The sequence below is a fragment of the Megascapheus bottae genome, chromosome 30 (genome assembly GCF_031878675.1).
Source record: "Megascapheus bottae isolate mThoBot1 chromosome 30, mThoBot2.hap1, whole genome shotgun sequence".
Classification (NCBI taxonomy): Eukaryota; Metazoa; Chordata; class Mammalia; order Rodentia; family Geomyidae; genus Megascapheus; species Megascapheus bottae.
In genome coordinates, this window is record NC_143538.1 from 11,055,487 (window position 1) to 11,080,480 (window position 24,994).

A 24,994-nucleotide genomic window follows, 5' to 3' on the forward strand; every position below is an offset into this window, starting at 1 on the left:
CACACAAGCTTTGATAGAAATAGAGCTGACTCACCAAAACCATATCTACACTTATGTGCAAGATCTCTTTCTCTCCCCACACGACTCTTCTCTCCTTTCTCCTCTAGTTCTCTACTACAAAAAACCTCTCATGCAAGAAAAATCCCTGGGCCCCTTCTTGGCTATCAAACACAAATCTATTCAAGTGCCAGCTGACAGTTGAGGCACCAATTTCCTCTAAGACACCTTCAATGACCTTCAATGATGCCTCAGAGGCTTCTACACATCTGTACTTCTCTGACCTTAGACTCTCCATCACACTCATGTAACCCACAATCACACACTAGCTAGCTTTCACCATGTTTGATACATGTGTTTATTACCATTAAGGAACCAATTTGTCTATTTTCCAAATTAATAAATTCCAATAAAGGAAAAGGATTTCTGCAGCCAATACAGCAAATTATAAACCTAATATATATTAGCCAGGTGTGATGGCCTATACCTATACTATAGTGCTGGTGGGTTGAAAGGCAGAGAATGAGAGGATTGTGGTGCAAGATTAGCTTGGGCACAAAGATTACAAGGCACATCTCAACAGAAAAAGCTGGGCATTACGGCATGGGCCTATCCATCCCAGCTATGAGGAAAGCATAAACAGAACTACAGTCCCGGCTGGCCTAGACAAAAAGATCCTATTCATAAGTAGCCAGAACAGGGGCCAAGAGTTTGGCCCAGTGGTAGAGTGCTCACACAGCAAGCATGAAGACCTGGGTTGGATTTCTCAGTATCACATACATAGAAAAAGCTAGAATTGATGTTGTGGCTCAAGAGGTAGGGTTCAATCCTTGAGAAAGCCTAAGCACAGTGCTTAGGCCCTGAGTTCAAAGCCCCAGGACGGGGGCAGAGAGGAGTAGCCAGAACAAAATGTGCTGGAGGCATGGCTCTGCCTAACAAGCGAAGGCCCCAAGTTCAAACCTCAGTATATTCAAAATAAGTAGAGGAAGAAAAGCTTGTAGATTTAGTTTATAACTCAGAGTTCCTGTCTACATCTTTCCTTCAAGTATTCCTTACTAAAGGGGTTAGCGAAGCTGGTCCTCTTACTTTACATATTGCTCTTCACTTCAGGATGGGAACCATCCCTTTCTCTTGTAATATCTGTGCCTCTCATTATCTATGTAACTAAACCTTTCTAGTGCCCCTCAAAAACAGCCAGAAATCAACGGTGACTAACCTTGCATTCTCTCGTCGGGATAGTTTTTGAGTTGTTCCGACTGTGGAAACTGTCGATGCAGCTCTGGAACTTCTTGCCAATGAGGGCCTCGTCCTCCCAGCTGCACTCTGAGTAGGGCAGCCCCATCCATTTGCACAGATACTCAGGTTCATTGGAAGGTGCTGGCTTCCGACTATGAGCTATTGCATATATAAAAATGTGGACATCAACTCAACGTGAGAGTGATATCGTTTTTGATGTATAACCAATGAAAACTACATCTCAACACTTTAAGGAATCTGAAAAATTAAGAGTCTTAAATGCTAAACAACACTGACAATTTAAAAAAAAAAAAAAAAGATCTCTTACCTGGAAAATCTGTTTGGCCCAAAGTAGATTTACTTGTCTTCACAGCTTTGAAAAATGAATTAAAAAAAAAATTACAAACATTACCTGATACTCCTCTCATGCCTACACCCAAATTTATGGATAAACCTTGCTGGTTTTTGCTTCAGAAACTGATGGCTGCCATCTGTAGGCCTAGATTAAGATTAAGAGGCTCATGGCTAAATCAGAAGGCTGAGATCTAAGGATCAAGATCTGAAGCCAGCCCGACAGATCTGAGACTCTAATCTTCAGTTAACAAGAAACCCACAACTAGAATGATAGAGCACCAGCCCTGAGTGAAAAACTTAAGCAAGAATGAAAACTTTGAATTCAAGTCCCAGTACCAGCACTAAATAAATAAATGTGTCTGTCCAACAAATCTATAAAATGTATATTTACATTAGCCCAAAACCAAAAGATGTTATTTTTTTAGTTTAAACATGGATAAACTCAGTTTCAATGTACTTACCAATTACTCTTTCTACTATCTGATACTGTTTATTCAACTCTGAGGCTAGCTCTTGTTGGCAATTGAAATATTCCACATCTTCAGGAGACACTTTTCCTAACCTGGACAGAAGCCAGAAAGGGAACATACCAATCAGACTCGCGGACTCTATACACATCCTCAGAGCAAAAATCAAAGGTACAATGGGAAACTTATGCCTGGTACCAGTGGTTCCTGCCAGTAATCTCAGCTACTTGGAAGGCTAAAACTGGAGGTAAAACTCAGGAGATAAGTTATCAACAAAAGTTAGGAATAGTAGCAAGTACTTGGAAGCAAAGGGAAAGCAAGATATTATCTCAAAAAAAAAAAAACAAAACATGCTGCTGGTTAGCAAAAATCCAGGCTGGAGATAGGCCCTTCTAGCATGAGGCCCCGAGTTCAAACCCCAACACACGGAGACACATACACCCTGACAAAAAAAGAAAACTTAATTGCTTCCATCTGTTCCTTTAATAAACTTTGTATTCAAGTCTGTGATTTAAAAAAAAACAACAACACTCTATCTGCAAATTATACCCAAGTGCACCATAACCTAAAATGTCACCACTTCACAGCTAAGTCATGCCAGCCTAGGCACAGAAAAATAACAGCATTCTTAGAGATGGCCCTGAAACTGGGCAGCCAAAATTCAAATCCTCAGTTCATATGCAGAGTTACTTCTGTGCCTCACTCTTCCCAACAAATTACAAACCTCACATCTTTATTGTTAAGACAAAGAGATGATGCCTACATAATACCCCATGAGCAAGTTAACTATTAATTCTAAAAACTTAATAGCTACATACAAAATTAAGTAGTGTCTTCAGGTCACAATTTCACAAAGTATGGCTACATGTTCAGATGATCAAGGCAAAATCTGAGATCCTTAATAGTTGTGTTGTTTTCCATTTCATTATTTTACAGGCTTCCCTACCCTTACACTGTAACTTATCTTCTTAATCCAAAATGGAAATATACCATTGTCTGATTTCATCCTCTTTCTTCTTGAAGTTCTCTAGCTTTTTGAGGCCCTTCACCTTCTGTAGTTGTAAGGATTCTTCACTCTCCCAGGTGCTATGAATGTAAGACCAACCCTTCCACTTGATGAGATACTGGATTTCTCCTTCATCCTTCTCAATGTCAAAGTCACCACTAGGGTCTCCATTAGCTTCAACAGCATACACAGTAGTAGAAGCTCCAGTGGCTGTGAAAGAATTGAGATACAAAAATAAGACAATAAAGTCAGGCACTTGGTCTGAGGATCAGAAGTAGTGCTGTGGCTCCAGGGGTAGGACAGTCCTTTCTGTTTTGGTTTTTTTTTTTTTTTTTTTGCGGGGTGGGGGTGGGGGATGAGTCATAAGGCTCCAACTCTGTCTGGGCGCTGTTCCCTGAGCTCTTCCACTGAAGGCTATTGCCCTACCTCTGGATCTGGGCATTGTCCCAGAGCTCTTCAGCTCAAGGCTACTGACCTACCCTTGAGCCACGCCCCACTTCCAATTATCTAGAGGTTTATTGGAGATAAGAGTCTCAGTCCTTTGGGTCCTTTTGTGCCACAGCTGGCTTTGAACCTTAGATCTTCAGATCTCAGCCTCCTAAGTAGCTAGGATTACAGGAGAGAGCCACCTTGCCCAGCCAGGGCGGTCCTTTCTTCAGTAAGCCATCAAGTGAATCCAAGTTAACATAAATAGAAGCTCACAAAAGAGGTTGGACTTGGTCAGTAAGGTCCAATATTTTCAAGACGCTAGCTCTATTTTTATATTTACATTCCAAAGTTTGCAGGTGAATCAAAGAAAATCCTTTGTCCAAACAATAAAATTGGAGTAGAATTCTCTTTTTATCATACTTCTCGCTCAATAAATCTGTTACCAGGAGTATAAACAGGAACTAAAAACACTCTCCCCTCACTAACCCACCTTCCCAAAGCATTCTATTAACTCCTGGGTCCTCAAGTAAAGCCAGAGTGAGGAATTAAAAGGGAGGGGGAGGAGGACAGATATAGGGACCTATAATTCTAGCACTTGAGATGCATAAGTTATGGGTCACACGTTTCAGACCAATCTGGGCTACGTAGCCGTACCCTATTTCCAAAATGGATAAAGAGGGAAAAAGTTGGGAGGGTAGAGGGACAAGGAAGAGAAGATATTACATATTATTTTAATACTTCTGAGATGAAAAAGTTACTTTGACACAAGAAAGTTATAAGACATCCCAGATGGTTATTTCTCAAACCTTCCATTATTATCCACACATATATTTAAAGAGTTGACTGATTTTTAGAGGAAGATTAAGAAACAACTAAAGAGCAACCATCTGCCTTATCACAGCTTTATAAAACAATAGTGCTCATGTTTACCAGCTTAATTTATTTAAAACCTCAAAAAACATACTGAATGGTCTCCCTTTGCTCTAAGCACTGAACTGTACTGATGAAGTCACTCCTTTCATAATCAATCCAAGTGTGAGCTAAAGTTGATCACGCCTGATTTGAAATCCATCAAATCTGGGCCTCACTGGCAGACACTACTAAAGACACAAACCTCCTTTCTTTCCCCGTCTTGAGTCTAAGACCTTTTCAATAGTTTCACTGTTGTCGTGCTGCTCTTCAGCTCCTTCTCCCGTCATTTCAATGAGATCATCAGAGTCAGTCTCAAAGTCATCATCTTCTTTATAACTGCATGAGAAACAGCACTGAGTAAACAAGAACTAAAACCCTTGTATACACCATTACTCTTACACAATTGTCGCTCAATGCTCTTATCACTAACCTTTTTCCTATTTCAAGTACCAACCCACTCATAGATAAGCACAAGAAGGCTAATTCACACTGCAGAACAAATATACTTTGCTCATACCATTATGTGTAAGCAAGACACAGAAAACAAGGATACCCCAGTCTTTGCACTTATTAGGGTTAGATCATTACCATGAAGAGAAGGAAACTATCACACAAACACACAAATAAATATATACATACATAATGGGAAACAATTGCTACTACATCACCAGGCAAAAGGGAAGTTCCCAAAATTACATGTGTGAACCCTCCATTTTACGTCCCAGTAACAAAGGAAATGAAGACAGGTGCAGGTGGTTAACGCACCTATAATCCTAGAGAATCAGAACACTGAGATCTGAGGTATGCACCAAAACCAGCCCGGGCAGGAAAGTACATGAGATTTTTATCTCTAACCACATTATCTCCAAAAAGCCACCAAAAAATGTAAAATGTACCCAGGCATGGAGGAGTAGAGGCCTGTAATCTCAGTACTCTGAAGGCTCAGATAGGAAGATCACAAGTTCAAGGCCAGAGCAAGACCCCATTTCAGAAACCCAAAAAAGAAAAAAAAAAATTATTGCAAAATAGACATAGAAAACGTAAGGTTTTTTTTTTTTTTGGGGGGGGGGTTGTTTTGTTTTTTTTTTTTTGCCAGTCCTGGGCTTGATAGCTCAGTGCCTGAGCACTATCTTTGGACTTTCTCAAGGCCAGAGCTCTACCACTTGAGCTTCAGCACCACTTCTGGCTTTTTTCTAAGTATGTGGTACCAAGGAATCGAACTCGGGTCTTCGTGCATGCTAGGCAAGCACGCTACCACTACACTAAACTCCCCAGCCCGAAAACATAAGCTTTTATAATACATTAACAACAAATAGTTTGACAATCACTGGAAATTAAAATATAATTCTATACCAAGACATGTGAAAGGGCATCAATGTATGTGAATTAATGCACCTTCTATCTGGCAAATATCATGTAACCCTTTTACTAATTACAATAAAAAAATAAAATATAATTCTAGATGAAGTACAGTTAATAGTAAACCAAATGCCAAGCTATACAATAGCATATTCAAAGCCCAATCCTAGTTCATAATTACTAATACCTTACATCAGACCGTAATACCTCTAGGGCACATTTTTACCGCTCCTAAGTGGGGTAAAGAAACCTGAATATATTCTTTTTTTGTTTGTTTGTTTGTTTTTGCCAGTCCTGGGCTTGAGCTCAGGGCCTGAGCACTGTCCTTGGACTTTCTCAAGGCTAGAGCTCTACCACTTGAGCCTCAGCCCACTTCCGGTTTTTTGTATGTATGTGGTACCAAGGAATCAAACCCAGGTCTTTGTGCATGCTAGGCAAGCACTTTAACCACTAGGCCAAACTCCCAGCCCGTATATTCTTTAAAAAAAATTCAGGGTCTGGGGCCATTTACCCATATCTCCATCTATTTCACTATTGTTTTATAGATGATTACTAAATTTTGATGAAATTATCCACAAATCGTAACAAGTATACTGGACCTCAGAAAAATAATGGGAATGTGGTTCAAATAGTAGAACATTCAACAACTGTAAAGTCCTGAGTTCAAGCCTTAGTAACACACATACACACACACACACACAAAAAAAAAAAAAAAAAAAAAAAACAAGCAATTGAGAAAGATATAACAGAAGCACATTTCTTGAAAGAATGTTATAAAATGAAGCTATAGAAACACTTAGATAAGACATAAACTTGAAAGAGTTTAAAATGCACCAATGCTATGACTTAGTCCACCTCACTCAACACCATTCTTTTCCCAACAAGAGAGCAACTTCAGCACATGGTTAATTTTGCATTATCTGGAGACTTGCTTAACCAAGTTCTAAGCAAGTACACCGTGAACGAGACACCTCGTGGGCGCCGCTTACCTAACATTTTTAGCGGCTCTTCGACGAGTCTGCCTCTTGGGAGCTTCATCATCATCATCGTCGTCATCAGAAGACTCTTGCTTTTTCCTTTTGCCACGCTGAGTCTTCGTTTGCTTTTTAACAGGAGGTTTAGGCACTGTTCTGAAATGAAACAGAAAAACAGCAACGTTATTGCTCAGTCATTCGGTGTATGTGTCCAATATATATAAAATGCTCCTTCACGGAGGAGTGGGACATACACAGAATTCACTGGAGAGATGTGAAAAACCTGTATTCCTGGCTCTCAATCCCTACCTTCCTCAAGGATTTGTATTTTTAATAGTACGGGAAAGAAGAGTGAATACTTCTCACTAGTCATCAGAATCACCTGATATAAAAAAAAATGTAGGGCAGATTCTCGATTATGTTTTTGTGGACAATTTGGAAATGTCCACCAAACTTAACAGTCCAAATGTTGACCACAGAGACTAATCTTAAACACAGAATTAGGGACCCACTAAAGCATCACATGTAACAACAGAAGAAGTGAAATACCCCAAAAGTCACTCATCTGGTAATTAAACATAGCATGTAGTCATTAAAAAAAGAACAGGGACTTCTCTGCACCCTGATATGGAAAGAAAGATGCGCAGCTTGCACAATACACTGGCTTCTGTACAAATGGGAATAAAGGATAAGAACTACAGAGACCACCCAGATCTCCTAGAACACACTGAGAAGATGGCCCTTTGCACTATCCCCAGGCCATCAAGACTGAATGCCATCGCTGAGAAGTTGTCAAGAGAAAATCTTCAATTATTAATGACACAACAATGAAAGAGGTATAAGAGACAGAAATCCACAGTCATGTTCTTGTTTCTCTAACATAACCAACCCTGGAAAAATGATCAAGGATTCAATAAAAAAATGGGTAAAAATCTAGAAGTGACACTTTAGTCTTCAGAGCTTTAACTCAGATGTACAAAGTCAGTGGATGCCTTTCTCTGATGGGGATGGGAACAGACAAAATGCCCTACCTAGGACAGGGGTTGGCAAATGATTTTAGGCTTTTTCCAACCAAGAGGCAAACTAAGACCATTATGTGGGTACTTACATAAATATTTTTTCTTTCTCTGCCTTGTAGTTTTTGGAGCGAAAATCATGGAGTACAAGAAGAACCTTATCACATTAGTACAGTTCTAACTGTTTTACATAAATATTTAGAACATTTTCTTGATAAAAATTCAAGCTAAAGCCGGTCACAGTGGCTCATGCCTGTAATCCTAGCTACTCAGAAGGCTGAAATCTAAGGATCGCAGTTCAAAGCCAGCCCGGGCACTAAAAAGTCCGTGAGACTCTTATCTCCAAATGAATCACCAGAAAACTGGAAGTGATGGCTGTGGGCTCAAGGGGCAGGGCTAATATTAGCCTTGAGTTGAAGAGCTCAGGTCCCAAGTTCAAGCCCCATGACCAACCAAAAGCCAAGAGGTGTGTGTATATATCTACTAAGAGAAGAATTTTTTTTTTTCTTTTTGCCAGTCCAGGCTTAAGCTCAGGGCCTGAGCACTGTCCTTGGGCCTTCCCAAGGCTAGAGCTCCTCTACCAATTCTGGCTTTTTCTATGTATGTGGTAACCAAGGAATCGAATCCGGGGTCTTCGTGCATGCTAGGCAAGCACTCTATCATTAGGCCAAACTCCCGGCCCCTAAGAACAGAATATTTTAGGTGAACTTCACTTAGTATTCATATTTAGTACTCTGTATTATCTAATTACTATCTGGCTATTATCAAACTATAGATTGTAAACATCCCTGTATAAAAACTTACCAGTTCTCACACCACATAAAAGCAGGCGGTGCCTAGTAGGAATTGACCCAGAGACTATATTTTGATGGCTATCTCTTAAGCAATATGACAAGGAACTAAATTTTCCTGGGGCCTACCTTCTGCTTTCCTTCATCTGTCATCAGTACCTTGTCATCTGATCAAATATACCCAATATTTGCTGCCATTTCAACCTACCTCTCTATAAAATTACATTCATGCTATACACATTATATGAATAATGTTTGCCTTAAGTCAGCCAAGTAGTACTTGAACATTAAAAATTAGTTCTCCCCGAAAGGACCTGTCACCTGGCCAAAAACTGCAGATGTGTTTGTACCTCCCTTCCAACTAGACAGCCATAAGAAGTATGATCAGTGTACATTAGAAAAATGCCACAATAAAACCCTGTGTCTCATACAATTAATAAACTCAAATAAGAAATAATAATAAAAATCCTATGAAGGCAAGGCTTTGGTGGCTCATACCTATAATGCTAGCTATTCAGGAGGCTGAGATCTAAGATCACGGTCCAGAGCCAGCCTGGGCAGCAAAGTCGATGCGATTCTCACCTCCAGTGAACCACCAGAAAACCAGACATAGAGTTGTGGCTCCAAGTGGTGGAGTGCTAGCCTTGAGCAAAAACCCACCGTAAAGAGAAGAAGAAAAAAAATCTGCTGTCCAATATATCTGCACATAAACCAGATTGTGACTCAGATGAAGGGCACTGAGCTAGCAAGCACAAGCCCAAGTTCAAGCTCCAGTACCCCAAAAACACAACATTTATGCAGAGGAGGCATGGCCGCTCAAGCCCATAATCCCAGCACTGAGGAGTGGGAGTGGGGACAATCACCACTTCAAACCAGCGCGTGGGTTACATTGTGACCTCTAGACCAAAAGCGAGAAAACTGGAGGGTGGCACTGGTGGCTTACACCTGTAATCGAAGCTATTCAGGAGGGAGACTTATCTCCAACTAACCACCAGAAATCAGAAGTGGCACTGTGGCTTAAAGTGGCAGAGCACTAGCCTTGAGCAAAAGAGCTCAGGAACAGCACCTAGGCCACCCTGAATTCAAGCCCCAAGACTAACCAAAAAACAACAAAAAAAATTCCCGCTATGCCTCACCCAAATTCAAGCCTCATGTCTGATCAAAATAATAATAATAATAATAATAATAATAATAATAAATATATCCATCCAAGTAGCCAGAACAGATGTGAGTAGCCATTAATGATTCGTTAGGCAGTCAACTCAGAATCACACTCATCCTCAGTGACTAAGGCTTTCTTCCAACAGCACACCATCGTTCCCCATGGAAGGCAAATTAAACTCATTCCAAGCAGAGACTTCACAACCAAACAGTGCACCTTCGGGGGACAGGTCTTCTGGCTTTTACTCTTTTTTGCTCTGGTTCACTCTCTGCACTGGTGCCTTGCTCCTGTTCATCTTCTGAGGGCTCCCGTTTCCATTTTTCTCTGTGATCAAAAGCAAAACGATATTTTCTAAAAGACTTCTTCAAGCTAATCAGTCTTGTAAGACAAATGTCAACAAAATTATTGAAAAAGCAGAACCTGCATATTTATATGTCAATTCTTTTCAAAGAGATTATTTTGGCTGTGATCCTTTCTAGGCTACATACTATGTAAATCCTATTTTAAGCTCAAGTGAGTAAATAACTCAAACTAAATTGGGATCCATTTTTCAAGCCATTTGTTCTCAGGAAGAATGCTGAGAGTTCTCAAATTCTCTTTTGTCTACCAGTGTCAGTGACAAGATTGAAGCCGTAACACTTACTACTACTAGATTAATGGCTCCCAAAGTATTATATGCATCAGAATTATCTAAAAGGCTATTTACAAAGACTGGATCCTAGTCACATAGTTTCTGATTCAAAATGTCCCAAATGAAACCAAATACTTAGAATGTTAAAAAAAAAAAAATCTCTCTCTGCAGGCACAGAGCTGTATAGAAGTACTTGTGAAACTGAAAGGGCAAATCAATGTAAATCCTCACAGGAGAACAAATATATTCCAAGATGAGGTGATGTGTCGATCCCAGAAACTACAGGAGCTGTCTGATGACTGAAACTGGTAAAGACGTAGGAGGGGAAAATTCAAGGCTTCCATGAAAGAACAGTGGAAAGAAGTACATTGCTCAAACTCTGCTGGCACTGTCTGTTTGCATGCCCATTTTCTGCTGATAGTAGCTGATTCCTTGCATGTTATACCTTTTTTGGGCTTGAACTCAGGGGCTCAACTTTTTTGCTGACTACTATGCTACCACCCACACCATACCTCCAGTCTAATATCTGATTAACTTTAACTGGAGGGTCTCTTGAACTTCTCTGTCTAGGCTAGCTTTGAACCTTAATCCTCTAGGCCTCAGTCCCAAAGTAGCTATGATTACAGGCATGAGCCACTGATGCAGTTACAACTTTTCTGTTCCCCTTTAAAAATGTAAATAGATATGGTCCTTTGTTAAGCCAATTAAGAAATGAACTATAATGGATTATCAGTCTGACACTGAAAGTACTTTGGGAAGGAGACTTGCAAGAGAGTAATGTTTGCTAATATCCATTCATCTGTCTTTACAGCAAAGTCCTCTTAATATGTAACCATGCTCTGGAACACTTGTCTTACTCTTCTCCCTTCCAGTCTAACATTCTAACAGTTCACTGAAGAACCAGGGAAGCCAGTCAAGGTGGCACAGCGCCTACACACCAGGGCAGAACATGGCAACATCAAGGCCTCTGGGCTATACTTAAGGCAGATTCTTCCGGAAAGAAGGAAGGAAGGAAGGAAGGAAGGAAGGAAGGAAGGAAGGAAGGAAGGAAGGAAGGAAGGAAGGAAGGAAGGAAAAAAGGCATCCAAGAAGGTGATATTCAGGAAAGAAGAAAGAAGATGTCTCAACAACTGGCACAAATCCAGAAGAGGCACACGTAGAAACTGTTCAGTGGCTATATGGCCACAAGCTTCAAGAACAGGATCAACCAAAACCCAGGAGAGTAGATCAGATGAGAAGTATTATTTCCAATTCACCTATTTCCTCCATGGACTGAGGCTCTAAACCAGGGCCAATAGTCTTCTGAGAGCACAGAAGACTAAAAGTGCAGCAAGCGTGGACAAAATATGTTTTTCACTTATACTACAAATTTGTAAACAATCAAGAAATCTTAAAATCTCCCAGTACCTTTCCAAAGCAACCACTCAGAAGCTTTCTACCAGAAGAGGAGACTGAAGCACACTGAAGACAAGTTGCAGCTTTCAGTCACAGGCCACTGGAAACCAAAGATCTAGAAATGTTAAAAATGGAGTCTGACAGCCAGGCGCTGGTAATCCTAACTATTCAGGAGGCTGAGATCTTGAGGATCCCACTTGGAAGCCAGCCTGGGCAGGAAAGTCCATGAGACTTTTCTCTCCAATTAATCACAGAAAAAGCTGGAAGTGGTGCAAGGGCTCAAGTGGTAGAGTGCTAGCCCTGAGCAAAAAAAGAACTCTGGGACAGTGCCCAAGCCCAGAATTCAAGCTCCAGCCAGGACTAGTGAAGAAAAAAAAAAAAATTCACTGACGCTAAAAATAAATTGTGTGTGCTAAGGAAAAAATAACAATTCAGTTGCTGGGGTTAACAGACCATGATTTAGGAACCTTACACTCAGGTGGTTCAGAAAACATGCAGAATATACAAAGTATCCATGAGGATGGCTCCTGCACAGCTGTTTTAGAAAGACAGCTTTGCAAACACAGGAGGTAGGTTCCATTACCCTTGCTTAGAGCAGAAGCACCTGACAAGACTAAGGCCGTGCCTTCCACAAACAAACACAGTCCAGTGAGACATGTCACAAAACAGCTCTAGTAAGCAGACAACAGATTCCAAAGCGAATGAAGGGACAGGACAGAGCAAAACACAGCCTGAAGAGCCCACGTCATTTTAGTGTCTGTCCAACTCTAAATAACTATTACAAACACAAATGGAAATTGGTTATATACTGGGCAGTTTAAGCATTTGACTTTTCAGTGAAATTCTTAAGAATCTATATTTAATGCACAAAAATCAGAGGACAATTTCTATTAACAATTGGTAAATATTACTCTACTTTGGAGATGAGGAAATGGATTCTAAAAAAAAAAATCAAATCTGGGGCCGGGAGTTTGGCTTAGTGGTAAGAGTGCTAGCCTAGCGTGCACAAGGACCCAGGTTTGATTCCTTGGTGTACCACATATGTAGAAAAGGCCAGAAACGGTGCTGTGGCTCAAGTCGTACAGCACCAGCCTTCAGAAAGTCCAAGGACAGTGCTCAGGCCTGAGTCCAAGGCCCAGGACTTACCAAAAAAAAAAAAATCAAATCTGAGTTTAGAGGTACACACTGTAATTCCATCACTCAGAAGGATGGGGCAGGAGAGTCACAGGCTCAAGGTCACGCCTGAGATACATAGCAAATTAGACCACATACTGGTATTTTAGAATCAGAAGAGATATTCTCGTAATAGAAGCCACAGACATCATTTCACTTGATAATGAGTCTGTGCAAAGCTTAGAAAATCAATATTTTTCTAAAAAAATATATGGAATGTATAAAATTCATACAAAGTACTGCACCCTCTCAAAAAAAAATGTACAAGTAATCTACAAAACAAAACAAGTATCTTCAATATAGAATTTGAAATTTTTTTTTTTTTTCCAGTCCTGGGCTTGAGCTCAGGGCCTGAGCACTGTCCTTGGACTTTCTCAAGGCTAGAGCTCTACCACTTGAGCCTTAGCACCACTTCTGGCTTCTTTCTATGTATGTGGTACCAAGGAATCGAACCCGGGTCTTCGTGCATGCTAGGCAAGCACTCTACCACTAGGCCAAACTCCCAGCCCCAGAATTTGAAAATTTTTAAAATGAACTTACGATCCATTTCTTACAGTACTTTTTGCTAAGCTTAAGAATTAAATTTTGGGGTGGGGGGGTGTGGGGGGGAGGGTAATGGGTACCAAGACATGTGAAAGGGTATCAATGTATGTGAATTAATGCACCTTCTATCTGGCAAATATCATGTAACCCTTTTACTAATTACAATAAAAAAAAGAAAAAAAAAGAAAAGAATTAAATTTTTCTGGCCTATATACAATTAAAATTGTGTGGAAACAGAGATGGCCATGGTGGTAAACATCTTTAATTCCTGGACTTGATTGTTAGGTTCAAAGCAATAGTAAAATTCTGTCTAAAATGAAAAAGAGAGAGAGAGAAAAAGAGAGAGAGAAAAAGAGAGAGAGAGAAGAGAGAGAGAGAGAGAAGATTAGAGAGAGAAAAGCAAAGTATAAATACAGAATGTATTTCATACCAAAACGGAGGCCTAATTAAAAATGAAAACAAAAAAAATGGCAAATGTTAAATTATTCTTTAACAAGAATACCAAACGTTTATTAGGTATTTGTGTATATTGATAAGGAAAAAATATATCTGTGCTAATCTGACTAGCCAAAAAAATAGGGAATGTAGATACAGAGTCTGCCCAAAGGAATAATCATCTGCCAAACACATGTGGGCCCCCTCTGTGTATTAAATCACAAGCCTGGGGTTCAGTGCTCCTGTCAGGAACAAACAGAAAAACAAGCATCTAAGAGACAGAAGACACTGAGACTCAGGACAAACTGAAGACACAGTATATAGGTTATCCCAGAGAGAAACGGGTTTAAAACTACCAGGTTACTTTCCCCTATGAAAAGACTTACTGTTTTTTCAGTTGCCTCTGGCCTCTTCTTTTTGGGCTCCCACTCTCAGACCCGCTACTTGCCTTCAGTGTGTGAGGGGGAGGAAAAAAACGATTACAAACTTTAATTCACAGTTCTTTGGGACAATGCTATCTCCTGGCTCAACAGCATTATTCAACATTTCTGATAGAAACCTAAGCACTTTGGTTCTGCTAAGTCTCCTCTTACTTTTGAAAATCAGCATCTGTTACTATTAAATAGCTCCAAAGCCAGAAAGTATTTATCTCTGCTTGACTTCCAGAACAGCAATATCCCACACACGGCATGCAACACTGTCAGTAATCTCTATCTCCAAGACCCAGTGCCGTGGCCACCCAAGCCACTTGTGGCTTCTAAGCACTTGAAACGTGGCTGGGAAGTGAGATTAAGGAATAGAATTTTAAACTTTGCTTAATTCCAGTAAGTTTTATAAGTATTAAGTTACATATGGTTGCTGTGTGCTGACCTTTACCTCAGACTCAGTCTGTTAAGTGATGACTGAAAAGTGCCCCGCCCACAGCACCAAGCCAGGGAATAGTGTGTATTACAGAACAGCTTTATGCCCTAGAATTAGTAAAATGGCAAACTACTTTTATTGCTGTCAGTACCATGCCCTACAAATATGCAGGTGAGGAAAAGGTTTAAAGAACTAACAACTATGGCTCGGTCATCAAGTATCAGACACCGTGGGACAGGAAAAGTCAAGGTTCAGCAGTCACCAAACTCAAAGCACCACCAATGTGATGCAGGTGTTAGGGTGGATTCAACTTTTAAAGCACATTTACAAAAATTCCACACTCGTCCCAATACCCTTTGAGTTATCGATATTTAACTCATCAGAAGAATGTGAAATAGTTAAGAAGTCCTCCTAAGAAGACAGGCGACATCGCACTGACCCTTAGAGCATCTCAGAATCAAGCCTAGGATCCTACTATAGAGGTCAAATTTCATTTAAAAAAGAAAAAAAAAAATCACACAACCTGAGGAAAGTAAGAGGTCTCATTCTAGAGACAAGTGAACACGTGAGAGTGAATACGTGAGAAACTAATTCCCCAGAAATGAGCTAGGAAACCAAATTTGTAGAAACTAAACATTCCCCTTGCTTTCCTTTCTCAAGAATAAGCCCAAATCTACTTCCAGTGTTCCACCTGTTCAATAAACAAGCTACTCATTGATTTCAAAGCAAAGACCCTGCTACAATTTTACTGAGAATTTTAAGTAAAAGCACATAAACAGCTACGGCCAATCCTGCATGTTAAGCTAACACTCTAATGAAATATTCACTACTATACGATTATTTGGTAAGTTCCTTTTATACCAAATTGACATCTTACCTGACTTTATTCCCAGGAAGGTCCCATCGAAAAACCTCCCATGCTTGAAATCCGCTCACGTTAAAAACATTCCAGAATCCCAGTGGATAAGGCCAGATAGGAAATTAAAATTATTGCCCTTAAAACTTTGCATCTTACCTCTTCCTTGATATTAAATCGTGAGGGCTCTTGTCTACTTCGATTTGACCTCCTGACTCCATAGACATCGGGATATTCTTCCCACATCTACAAAATTAATAAACCACATATGAACACCTTCTCTTGATCCACATTTACTATTTTCACTAATGAAACGTTTACTTCAGTTCCAGAGAATTGAAGCAACTATTTATCAAAAGGGCTACTTTGCTGATTTTTAATCAGAGTATTATATTTAAAAAGAATAGTCATTATTATCCTAGAACACAACATTCAACAATATCTTTCCCTAATAACTACTGAACTATAAGGGTACATTGCTGACTCATCATTAAAATATAATTTTATAGCCAGGCGCTGGTGGCTTGCATGCAACTATAAGCCTAGCTAATCAGGAGGGTGAGATCTGAGGATCACGGTTCAAAGCCAGCCCTGGCAGGAAAGTCCATGAGACTCTTCATCTCCAGTTACTCAGAATTATTCAAAAAAAGCCAGAAGTAATGCTAAAGCTCAATTGGTAGAGGATTTACCTTGAGCAAAAAGCTCAAGGATAGTACTCAGGCCCAGACTCCAAGTTCCAGTACTGAGGAAAAACAAATTGTGTGTGTGTGTGTGTGTGTGTGTGTGTGTGTCTATATGTCTATACAGACATATAATTTTACAGCCAAACAGTATGACAAATTAATACAGTAATTATGTGAACTAAAGAGAGGCATTTATGAATTCTCTGATCTTAGCCTTCCGAGCAGCTAGAATTACAGGCATAGGTATAAGACACCACTGCATGGCTCAAGATTTCATTTTAGAGTACCTGCCAAAAGCATCATCCACACAATCTCAGCTAATAGGTACACACCAGTGTCCTAGAATCAATTATTCTAGCCTCAAAAGCTATTTGAATATTTCTGTCTACAGATGTAATTTTATCTTGAAATTCTATTTCGTTTTGTTGCTGATCACTGAATAATTCAGCAACCCCACATACTCAGCAGGCAAATCCAATTGTACTGAAGCCTTCTATCATTTCATAGCTCTCTATCATTTTCTTAAACAGAGGTAAACAAATTTTAGATATAAATCAGGAGTCCTCAAGTATCAATTAAGATTTGGGGCCATTTTATGAATACAAATCGCAGTTTCTATGTTCCTTTCAGTGGTATGTGTTAAGCATTCTCTCCTAGGAGGATAATCAAACTTAGGGGCTGTGCTTGTGTTTACCATTTTTCACTGTTAGTCTTCTGTATAAGAGAAACCAGGCTCAAACACCAGCTACTGAGGACTGCTGAGCAATGCCTTCTACCACATGCCTGGAGGATAAATTTCTGAGTGTAGTATACCAAGGACTCCTGTACGAATTTTCTCAAGCAAGGGAGTCACCCTTTGAATCATCTTCTTGAAGAGTGACCACAGGCTAAGCAAGCACCAAGAAAGAACACTTCTCCAGTGGTGTGTTTATTAATAATGACAACTTTTATTTCCTAGCACTCACGCTGCTACCAGCCTTCTACAACCTCCCTTCAACTCCTACAAGTCACAAAGCATGAAGCACTGAAGAAGCTAACCAAAGAACTTAAATGAAAGGACCACTTTTGAACTATAGGGTTGCTGAAGCTACCATCTAGAATTTAAATCTCTAATATAAAAATCTGAGTATGAAAAATATAATTTATATCTTACTATATATCTTAGAGAATGACAGCACACCTTTCATTTCATGAAGAAGTTTCTTGTATTTATGATTTTCATGGTCTCTCAAAATGAAATGTTAAAAAGATCCACTGAATTCTGATGGTTACACTAGTACCTATTTTTCCACAAAAAAAGAAACATGTTCCACTTTGTATATCATTCAGAAAATATTACATAATCCAATTGTTGTATTCTCTTCTAGATTGTTTTATTAAGCAAAGAATGTCTGCATAAAGATAGTTTTTTTCTATATGATGCACTTCTTTTGTAATTCAGATTAAAAAAACAATTTTTTGTTCACTTAAAATTATAAAATTTTATCTAAAATTATAAAAAGCGTGTCTTTACCCCTATGATTGGGTGGCTTGAATATTTTCCTGAAAGATGTATGTTATTAACTTTATTAGTCCAGTAGAGTAGAAATCATTGCAATGGTATCCACGGTGCTTTATTAGAAAAGTGGCCATAGTGGTTATATCAAGAGTATTCCAAGAAATAAAAGGTCTGCTAGCTGGCTCCAATTAGCAGCACATTTATACTGGACAAAATGGAGATACCTTCTTTACATCAGCTATCCGTTCCTTCTTGGAGGCTGGCTTCTCTTTGGCTTCTGGAAGGACTGGCTGGGATTTGGAACCTGCTGATTCACTCTCAGATTCTGACTGACTCTCAGAGGACTCGGAGCTGCTGTTCGATTCGCTGCCATGCCCACTTCCTGGATCACTGCCTTGTTCACTCTCCGATTGGCTGCCGGAGTCTGAACCCGAAGCTTCTTCAGAAGCTGAATGACTTAATTTAAAAAAGAGAAACACAGGCGGATATACACACACACACACACACACACACACACACAGATTAAAAAAAAAAATTAAGAACTGCCACAAAATCAAATCTATTTAAATCCTCATGATAAAATGTAAGCCAGTAATTTTAGTAAAGTAAGACCAAGAATTTCAAATTCATGTTTATATTCTCATATTGCAAATAATGCTTAAGACTTCATAGACCAGATGACAAATGTACATTAGTTCTTTTACAAATAACTTTCACAGAACATAGATATAATACAGTTCCCTCCAAAAGAGAAAAAAAAATAAAGCTTAAGAATAGTTGAAAGGGCTGGGAGTGTGGCTTAGTGGTAGAGTGCTTTGCCCAGCATACATGAAGCCCCAAGTTCAATTCCTTAGTACTAAATAATAATAAACAAATATCATTTTAAAAAAAGAGTAATTAAGGAAATCTCAATCTGAAACCAGACTGATATGAATCTCATTGGTCAAGTATCATTTCCCCTAGGGCAAAATAGAATCAATCACAAGAAACAAACAAAAGCTCTTAACCCAAAAGGAATACAATCTGGCTATTATTGTCCAGTAATAGCTGGTTTTCAGTAATAGCTGTAAATTGTACTCATTTGGGGAACTTTGTAACCACAATCCAGAAATCCTGCCTCAAACAACAGTCCAGATTCTAAGACTGATAATGTGATCAAGACTGCCTCCACAGCTCCCCCCACTTCTCTTTGCCAGGCACTGGCAGCTCACATTTGTTACTCCAGCTACTCAGGAGGCTGAGATCTGAGGATCATGGTTCAAGGCCAGCCCAGGCAGGAAAACTAGTGAGTGTCTTATCTTCAACTACCAAAAAGCTGGAAGTGGAGCTGTGGCTCAAGTGACAGTGTGCTAAAAAGCTCAGACAATACTCAGGCCCTGGATTCCAGCTCCAGAACAGGCACAGAATTAAAAAAAAAAAAAAAAGACATTATGTGATATGCACCTAAAAGAAGCAGGAAAACAAGCAACTGATAACAATGGAGCAATTAAATATTTCTAGTAACTTGAGTTTGAAAGCAGTTTACACTTCTATTTTTTTTCAATTTTCCAAAAGTCCACAAGAGGGCAGCATGGCAATATTCCATTTAAAACAGCAAGTCGACAGGTTCTCTCTGTACAAAGAGCAACAGCCAGCCATTTCAGTGCTATGGTGTTTGTTTTCCTAACAACTTACAAAATGGCTGAACTACTTGGCAGAATCTGAGTATTTTCCTGGTGAAAGCAAAATCTGGAAAATGCAAAGCACATCTACAGTAAAACTCCATAGATCCTATTTCCAGATTAAGCACGTTTCGCCAATAGAAGAGCTGATGTTTGTGTCAACAAAATATAAAGTATCCAATCCTCACAATAAATCCTGTAAAGACAAAGCCCAGAGGTGTTAAAAGAATTACAGAATCTGACTGACTAGCTAATGTGTAGCTAGCGATTCCTTCTCAGTCATTACTAGGTTTAAAATATGGAAATGAAGCCAGGTGTGGTGGTTCACAAAATCTCAACTACTCAGGAACTGGAGGATGGAGAACTGAGAACTGAAATAATGTAGGCTAAAAGGGAAAAAAAAGCACCCAGACCCCCATCTCAACAGCAAGAGGGGTAATGTGGTAGAGGGGACATAGAGGCTAGTTTACCACCTTTCCTACCACTGGAAGCATAAACAGGAGAGTCTATCCAGACTTGCTGAGGGGAGAGGGAGGAACACAAGATGCTACTGAAACAAGAACAAAGCAAGGTGTGTGCCATTCAATGGAGCACAGATGCTACCAAGTTCAAACTCCAAAACTACTTTTAAAAAAGAGAAAAGGGGGGCCAGGAGTTTGGCCTAGTGGTAGAATGCTTGCTTAGCACGAACTAAGACACAGGTTCGATTCCTTGGTACCACATACATAGAAAAAAGCTGGAAATGGTGCTGAGGCTCAAGTGGTAGAGCTCTAGCCTTGAGAAAGTCCAGGGACAGTGCTCAGGCCCTGAGCTCAAGCCCAGGACTGGCAAAAAAAAAAAAAAAAAAAAGAGAGAGAGAGAGAGAGAAAAGGGAAGGAGGTTATTAAATACAGAATATTAGATATATCTATGCAGGGTAGAAGTGTACACCCTATAACCACAACACTATAGAACCTAAGGCAGGAGCTGGAGGACTGCCTGGGCTATACAGAGGCCCTGTACCAAACAAAATCAAAACAAATTAATATATCTGTATATATGTATATATGACTATGTATATATGTATTGCACATATACATATTAACTTGAGTATATTTCTGTGAATATTATTTGAATGGGTTTAATAGTTATTAGAAATATAATACATATTCTAACATATTCAAATAAACATGGCCTAATTGTATATTCATATCTATTTAATATGTATTCAGATGTTATTTATGAGTATATATAATCAATATATTATGCATCTGCATGTATACAGTTGACTATGGATTCACATAAGTATTTTGAAATGAGACAAGAATGCCTCACTGGTAAGTAGGGAGATGTTACAACAAATACATCAGATTTCAGTCTCCAACTAGTTCACAATTGGCACACCTAATCAGAGTTAGAGTATATGACATCAAGCTTAAAGACTCAGTATAAAAAGGAGACAGCCAAGCTCTGAAAAGCAGCTGAAATGGAAAAAGTTCCCCCTAGAATTCACTAATAACTAGGTATAACTAACCATCTCTAGCAAAGTATTTACATTTAGAACACTAAATAAGAACAAACAATCCCTTTAAGCCCTGCAAGACTGCTTTCCTTATTAGCTACCTTGGAGGCTATAATTTTTAGACTTTTGTAAGACAGGTGGTGTTTACAGCTACTTCAAAGTATAAGGGAGATTAAATGGCCTGACTAAAAGCTCCAATAGAAAATGTTAAGCCTATGCCCACAGTCCTATAAAAAAGAGGTTTCATAATCGGGTCACAGGAAACAATCATCAAAGGCAAGGGACTACAACTCCTCTGCAACCACACTCACTGTGATCAACACTGTGTCTGCACCATGACATTTCGGACATTTTGGAGTGATCTGGAGTGAGAGAGGGGACTGTCTTGTTTACAGAAGAATTTAGCAGTATCCCTCACCTCTGCCCACTGGATTCCAACAAACACATTGTTCCTGGTGACAATTAAAAAAAAAAAAAACGGCCAGGAGTGTGGCCTAGTGGTTAAAGTGCTTGCCTAGCATGCACGAAGACCCGGGTTTGATTCCTTGGTACCACATACATAGAAAAAAGCCGGAAGTGGTGCTGAGGCTCAAGTGGTAGAGCTTTAACATTGAGAAAGTCCAAGGACAGTGCTCAGGCCCTGAGCTCAAGCCCATGATTGGCAAAAAAAAACAAAAAAAAAAAAACCTCTAGACAATGCAAAATATCAACAATTCAGTTTCCACAGTAACTAAGCTAAGGCAAAGTAGAAAAATTTTTCAAACGTTCCAACAGGCATCAGTGGCCCATACCTGTGATCCTAGCTACTCAAGAAGCTGAGATCTGAGGATGGTGGTTCAAAGCCAGCTTAGGTAGGAAAGCCTCTGAGATGTTTATCTCTAATCACAGAAAAAGCCAAAAGTGGGGCTGTACTCACATAGGAGAGTGCTAACCATAAGCAAAAGAAGCAGCCCCAGACCCCACACCAAAAAGGAAAAAAGGAAACCAAACAAATGCCAGGTATACAAGTGGAACTCAGTCCACCTGCAGAGAAATATGCCTAGTGTTTCCAGACCACTCAGACAAGGGTGTGGAGAGTGTGTTCAAGGGGTAAAATGGACGGGATATCGGGTAAACACCTGCAGAGATGTAACAATGAAACATCCCCTGTATAACTGATAAAAGCCAATTTAAAAAAGTATAAATGAACAAATAAAAGCCCTATCCCTTCTCATGGGAATTACTTTAGGGGCTACATTTTTAGAGAAAACTTTTATGTAAACTCCTGGCCTCTGATGGTACAGACACAATGCATTATGCATTTCTGGTTTTTGTTTCTTTTAAGCCACGTGCATTGGGTCACGCCTGGAATCCTAGCTATTCAGGAGGCTGAGATCCTGGTTCAAAGCCAGCCCAGGATCTAAAATCCATGAGACTCTTATCTTCAATTAACCACTAGAAAACCAGAGGTGGCGCTGCGGCGCCAGGGGTAGGGGGGCAACCTTGAGCTGAAGAGCTCAGGAACATCACCTAGGCCCAGAGTTCAAGCCCATGACCCACCAAAAAAAGAAAAAGAAAATGCACAATGTAAAATTTTCCCTCATGAAAATGGCCACTGTCAGGCACTAGAAAACTTTTCAATATACCATATGAATGAGATTGCCTGACAGGTTTTCTAAAACTCATGATGTCATTTTAACACTAGGAATGGTTTATAACCCACTGTGGAATGACAAACCACTCCTAAACCATTTCCTCATTGTTTAGTTATTAAAAAAAAAAAAAAAAAAAAAGGCCAGGCACCAATGGCTCATGCCTGTAATCCTAGGGGCTTAAACCCTCAGGCCTGGGTTCTGTGTCAGAGCTCTTTTGCTCAAGGCTAGCACTCCATCACTTTGAGCTATAACTTCATTTCCGGCTTTTTGGTGTTAATTGGAAATAGGAGTCTTAGGACTTTTTAGCCCAGGTTAGGACTAAACTGTCATCCTCAGATCTCAGGCTCTAGAGGAGCTGAGATTACAAGCTGAGCTACCATGTCTGGCCACACTGACATTTTGTAAAGCTGAGGTCTGAAATTGAAGGGGTGGGGGGGCAGGAAAAGTAAACTGCAACTAAACTGGGAGGGGAAAAAGTAGGTAACAATAAATTCATAAACCAAAGGAAAAGAAAAGAAGAAAAAGAGGAAGCAGAGGGGGAAAAACTACACTAATTAGATTTAGGTCACTTGATTACATTGGCTATAAACACTGTTACTGTTCTATTTATATATCAGCAGTACTGTCTGACAGGATTCAGGATGGACTTTCCACCTTTCTAAACAGCCTGAGAGTGGAGAGAACTAAGGCAGAGAGGTGGGTGAACTGGCTAGCTGAGTTATCTGCTAGTGACTCACCTAACAAGCAGTTACACTCCTGGTACTCACTCTAAGGCTGGTTCTTTAAATAACAACAAAAAAAAAAAAAACTGAAAGAGATTAAGTATAAAACAGACCTGCCGATTTAACTAAAAGGAGAAAGGCAGGAGGAGCAATTAATGTTAAGTGACTTACCTAGAGTACTTTCAATGTGGTAAGCTGAATTCGCCAATTAACATTATTAACATTTTAAAAGGAGAAATTTCTCCTTCTATGGAAGGTATGTCTGTAATCCCAGCTATCCCAAAGTTTCTAGGCCCAAGGCAAAAGTGAAGATATCTTATCTGAAAACTAACAAAAGCAAAATAAGGTCAGGGCCTGGCTTCAGAGGTAGAAGACCTGCCTATTATTGAGTTCAGATTCCTATACTATCTTGCAACCCCAACCATGTCCTCAATTGGAAATTATGCTACAAAGTAAAGGTTGAGCTACACACTGCCTGCACCCAACTGAGGATTAAACTTTAAGCATAAAGCAGCCTAGCAGCCTCTTCATCTAAGGAAGAGCCCCTCAACCAGAAGGAACAGACTGTCCACATTAAAGGGAACTGAAATACCTTTCGGTATGAAACGCAATCCAGAGTGTTTTAATTATCAAATACATGACAAAAACACATAACCCATAACCAGGGTTTAGGGTTTGACAAGCAAACACTAAACTATTCCCAAAATCATTGGATCATCCACATCTAAGGTCATCATCTGTTTCAGGAGGGCCGAAGGCCCACTTCATATTCTGTATGCATTTTTAATATGTCTTGTCCCAGTTGATAGAGGTTTTGATTAGAAGCAAAGGTTGTAACAGACATATCAACTGGGTATCTAGCACTGTGCCACATTATAGATTATAATATAAAATAGGACCAGCATGAGATGATTGGGTCAAACTGTACTTATTCTGACTTTACACAAACAACCCTAAATCAAGAACACAAGTACTAAAAGACCACAAATGGGAGCTTAGCCAGTCCTACAGGAATGCAGGAGGGGAGTTAAGTTAATCAGCTGAGTCACTCAAGATAGGCAAGCTAACTCAGGTGATTTTTTTTTAACTACCCTTTGTTAAAGTTACACCACTTCCAGGAAACCAACTGAGTTTAAAGGCTGTTAGGAAAAGGTTTAAAATGTTAAGATAGGCAAACTAACAAAATAACTCAGGTCTTTATGGGGGGGGGGGGGGCATGGAGCTTAAATTCTGGGGCTGGGCTTTATACCTGAGCTGTTTTCAGTTTAAGGCTACTGCCCTACCCCTAGGCTTGAGCACTGTCTGTGAACTCAGGCTTTAGGGGGTCGTTACCCTTGAGCCAAGCCCCACTTCCCCTTTTCTAGAGGTTAATTGGAGATAAGAGTCTCAGGTTCTTTTGTGCCAGGGCATGGGCTTGGCTTTGAAGCTTGATCCCCAGATCTCAGCCTCTAGAGTAGCTAGGATTGCAGGCATGAGCCTCCTTGCCCTGCTTGAGGTCTTTTTTTTTTCTTTTGAACTATCTTTTGTTAAAGTTACACCACTTCTAGGAAGCCAACTGAGTTCAAAGGCTGTTAGGAAACGGTTTAAAATTTTAAGGATAGCTCACTGCCATGAAAAAAAAAAAAGAACATTACTTGTACTTTATTTTTAACTTAGGCTCAAATTCACTGTATCAAATTTTGGGGAGAAATTATTGTG

At 39.7% G+C, this 24,994-nt stretch overlaps 1 protein-coding gene across 4 annotated transcripts in view; it reads right to left on the reverse strand.

The window, feature by feature from the left end:
• The window catches only part of Chd2 (chromodomain helicase DNA binding protein 2), a 64,226-nt gene that overhangs the window by 33,514 nt on the left and 5,718 nt on the right, over positions 1-24,994 (reverse strand). For 3 of the 4 annotated variants that reach the window (XM_090321317.1, XM_090321316.1, XM_090321315.1), the window contains 10 exons: positions 18,003-18,234; positions 15,757-15,843; positions 14,267-14,328; positions 9,920-10,027; positions 6,750-6,890; positions 4,604-4,737; positions 3,045-3,270; positions 2,049-2,149; positions 1,562-1,606; positions 1,214-1,392 (listed from right to left, as the gene is read on the reverse strand). In XM_090321317.1, the coding sequence (XP_090177443.1) occupies positions 1,214-1,392; positions 1,562-1,606; positions 2,049-2,149; positions 3,045-3,270; positions 4,604-4,737; positions 6,750-6,890; positions 9,920-10,027; positions 14,267-14,328; positions 15,757-15,843; positions 18,003-18,234 (1,315 nt within the window). The remainder of the gene's footprint in view (positions 1-1,213; positions 1,393-1,561; positions 1,607-2,048; positions 2,150-3,044; positions 3,271-4,603; positions 4,738-6,749; positions 6,891-9,919; positions 10,028-14,266; positions 14,329-15,756; positions 15,844-18,002; positions 18,235-24,994) is intronic. The other variant, XM_090321318.1, reaches the window with a different exon arrangement.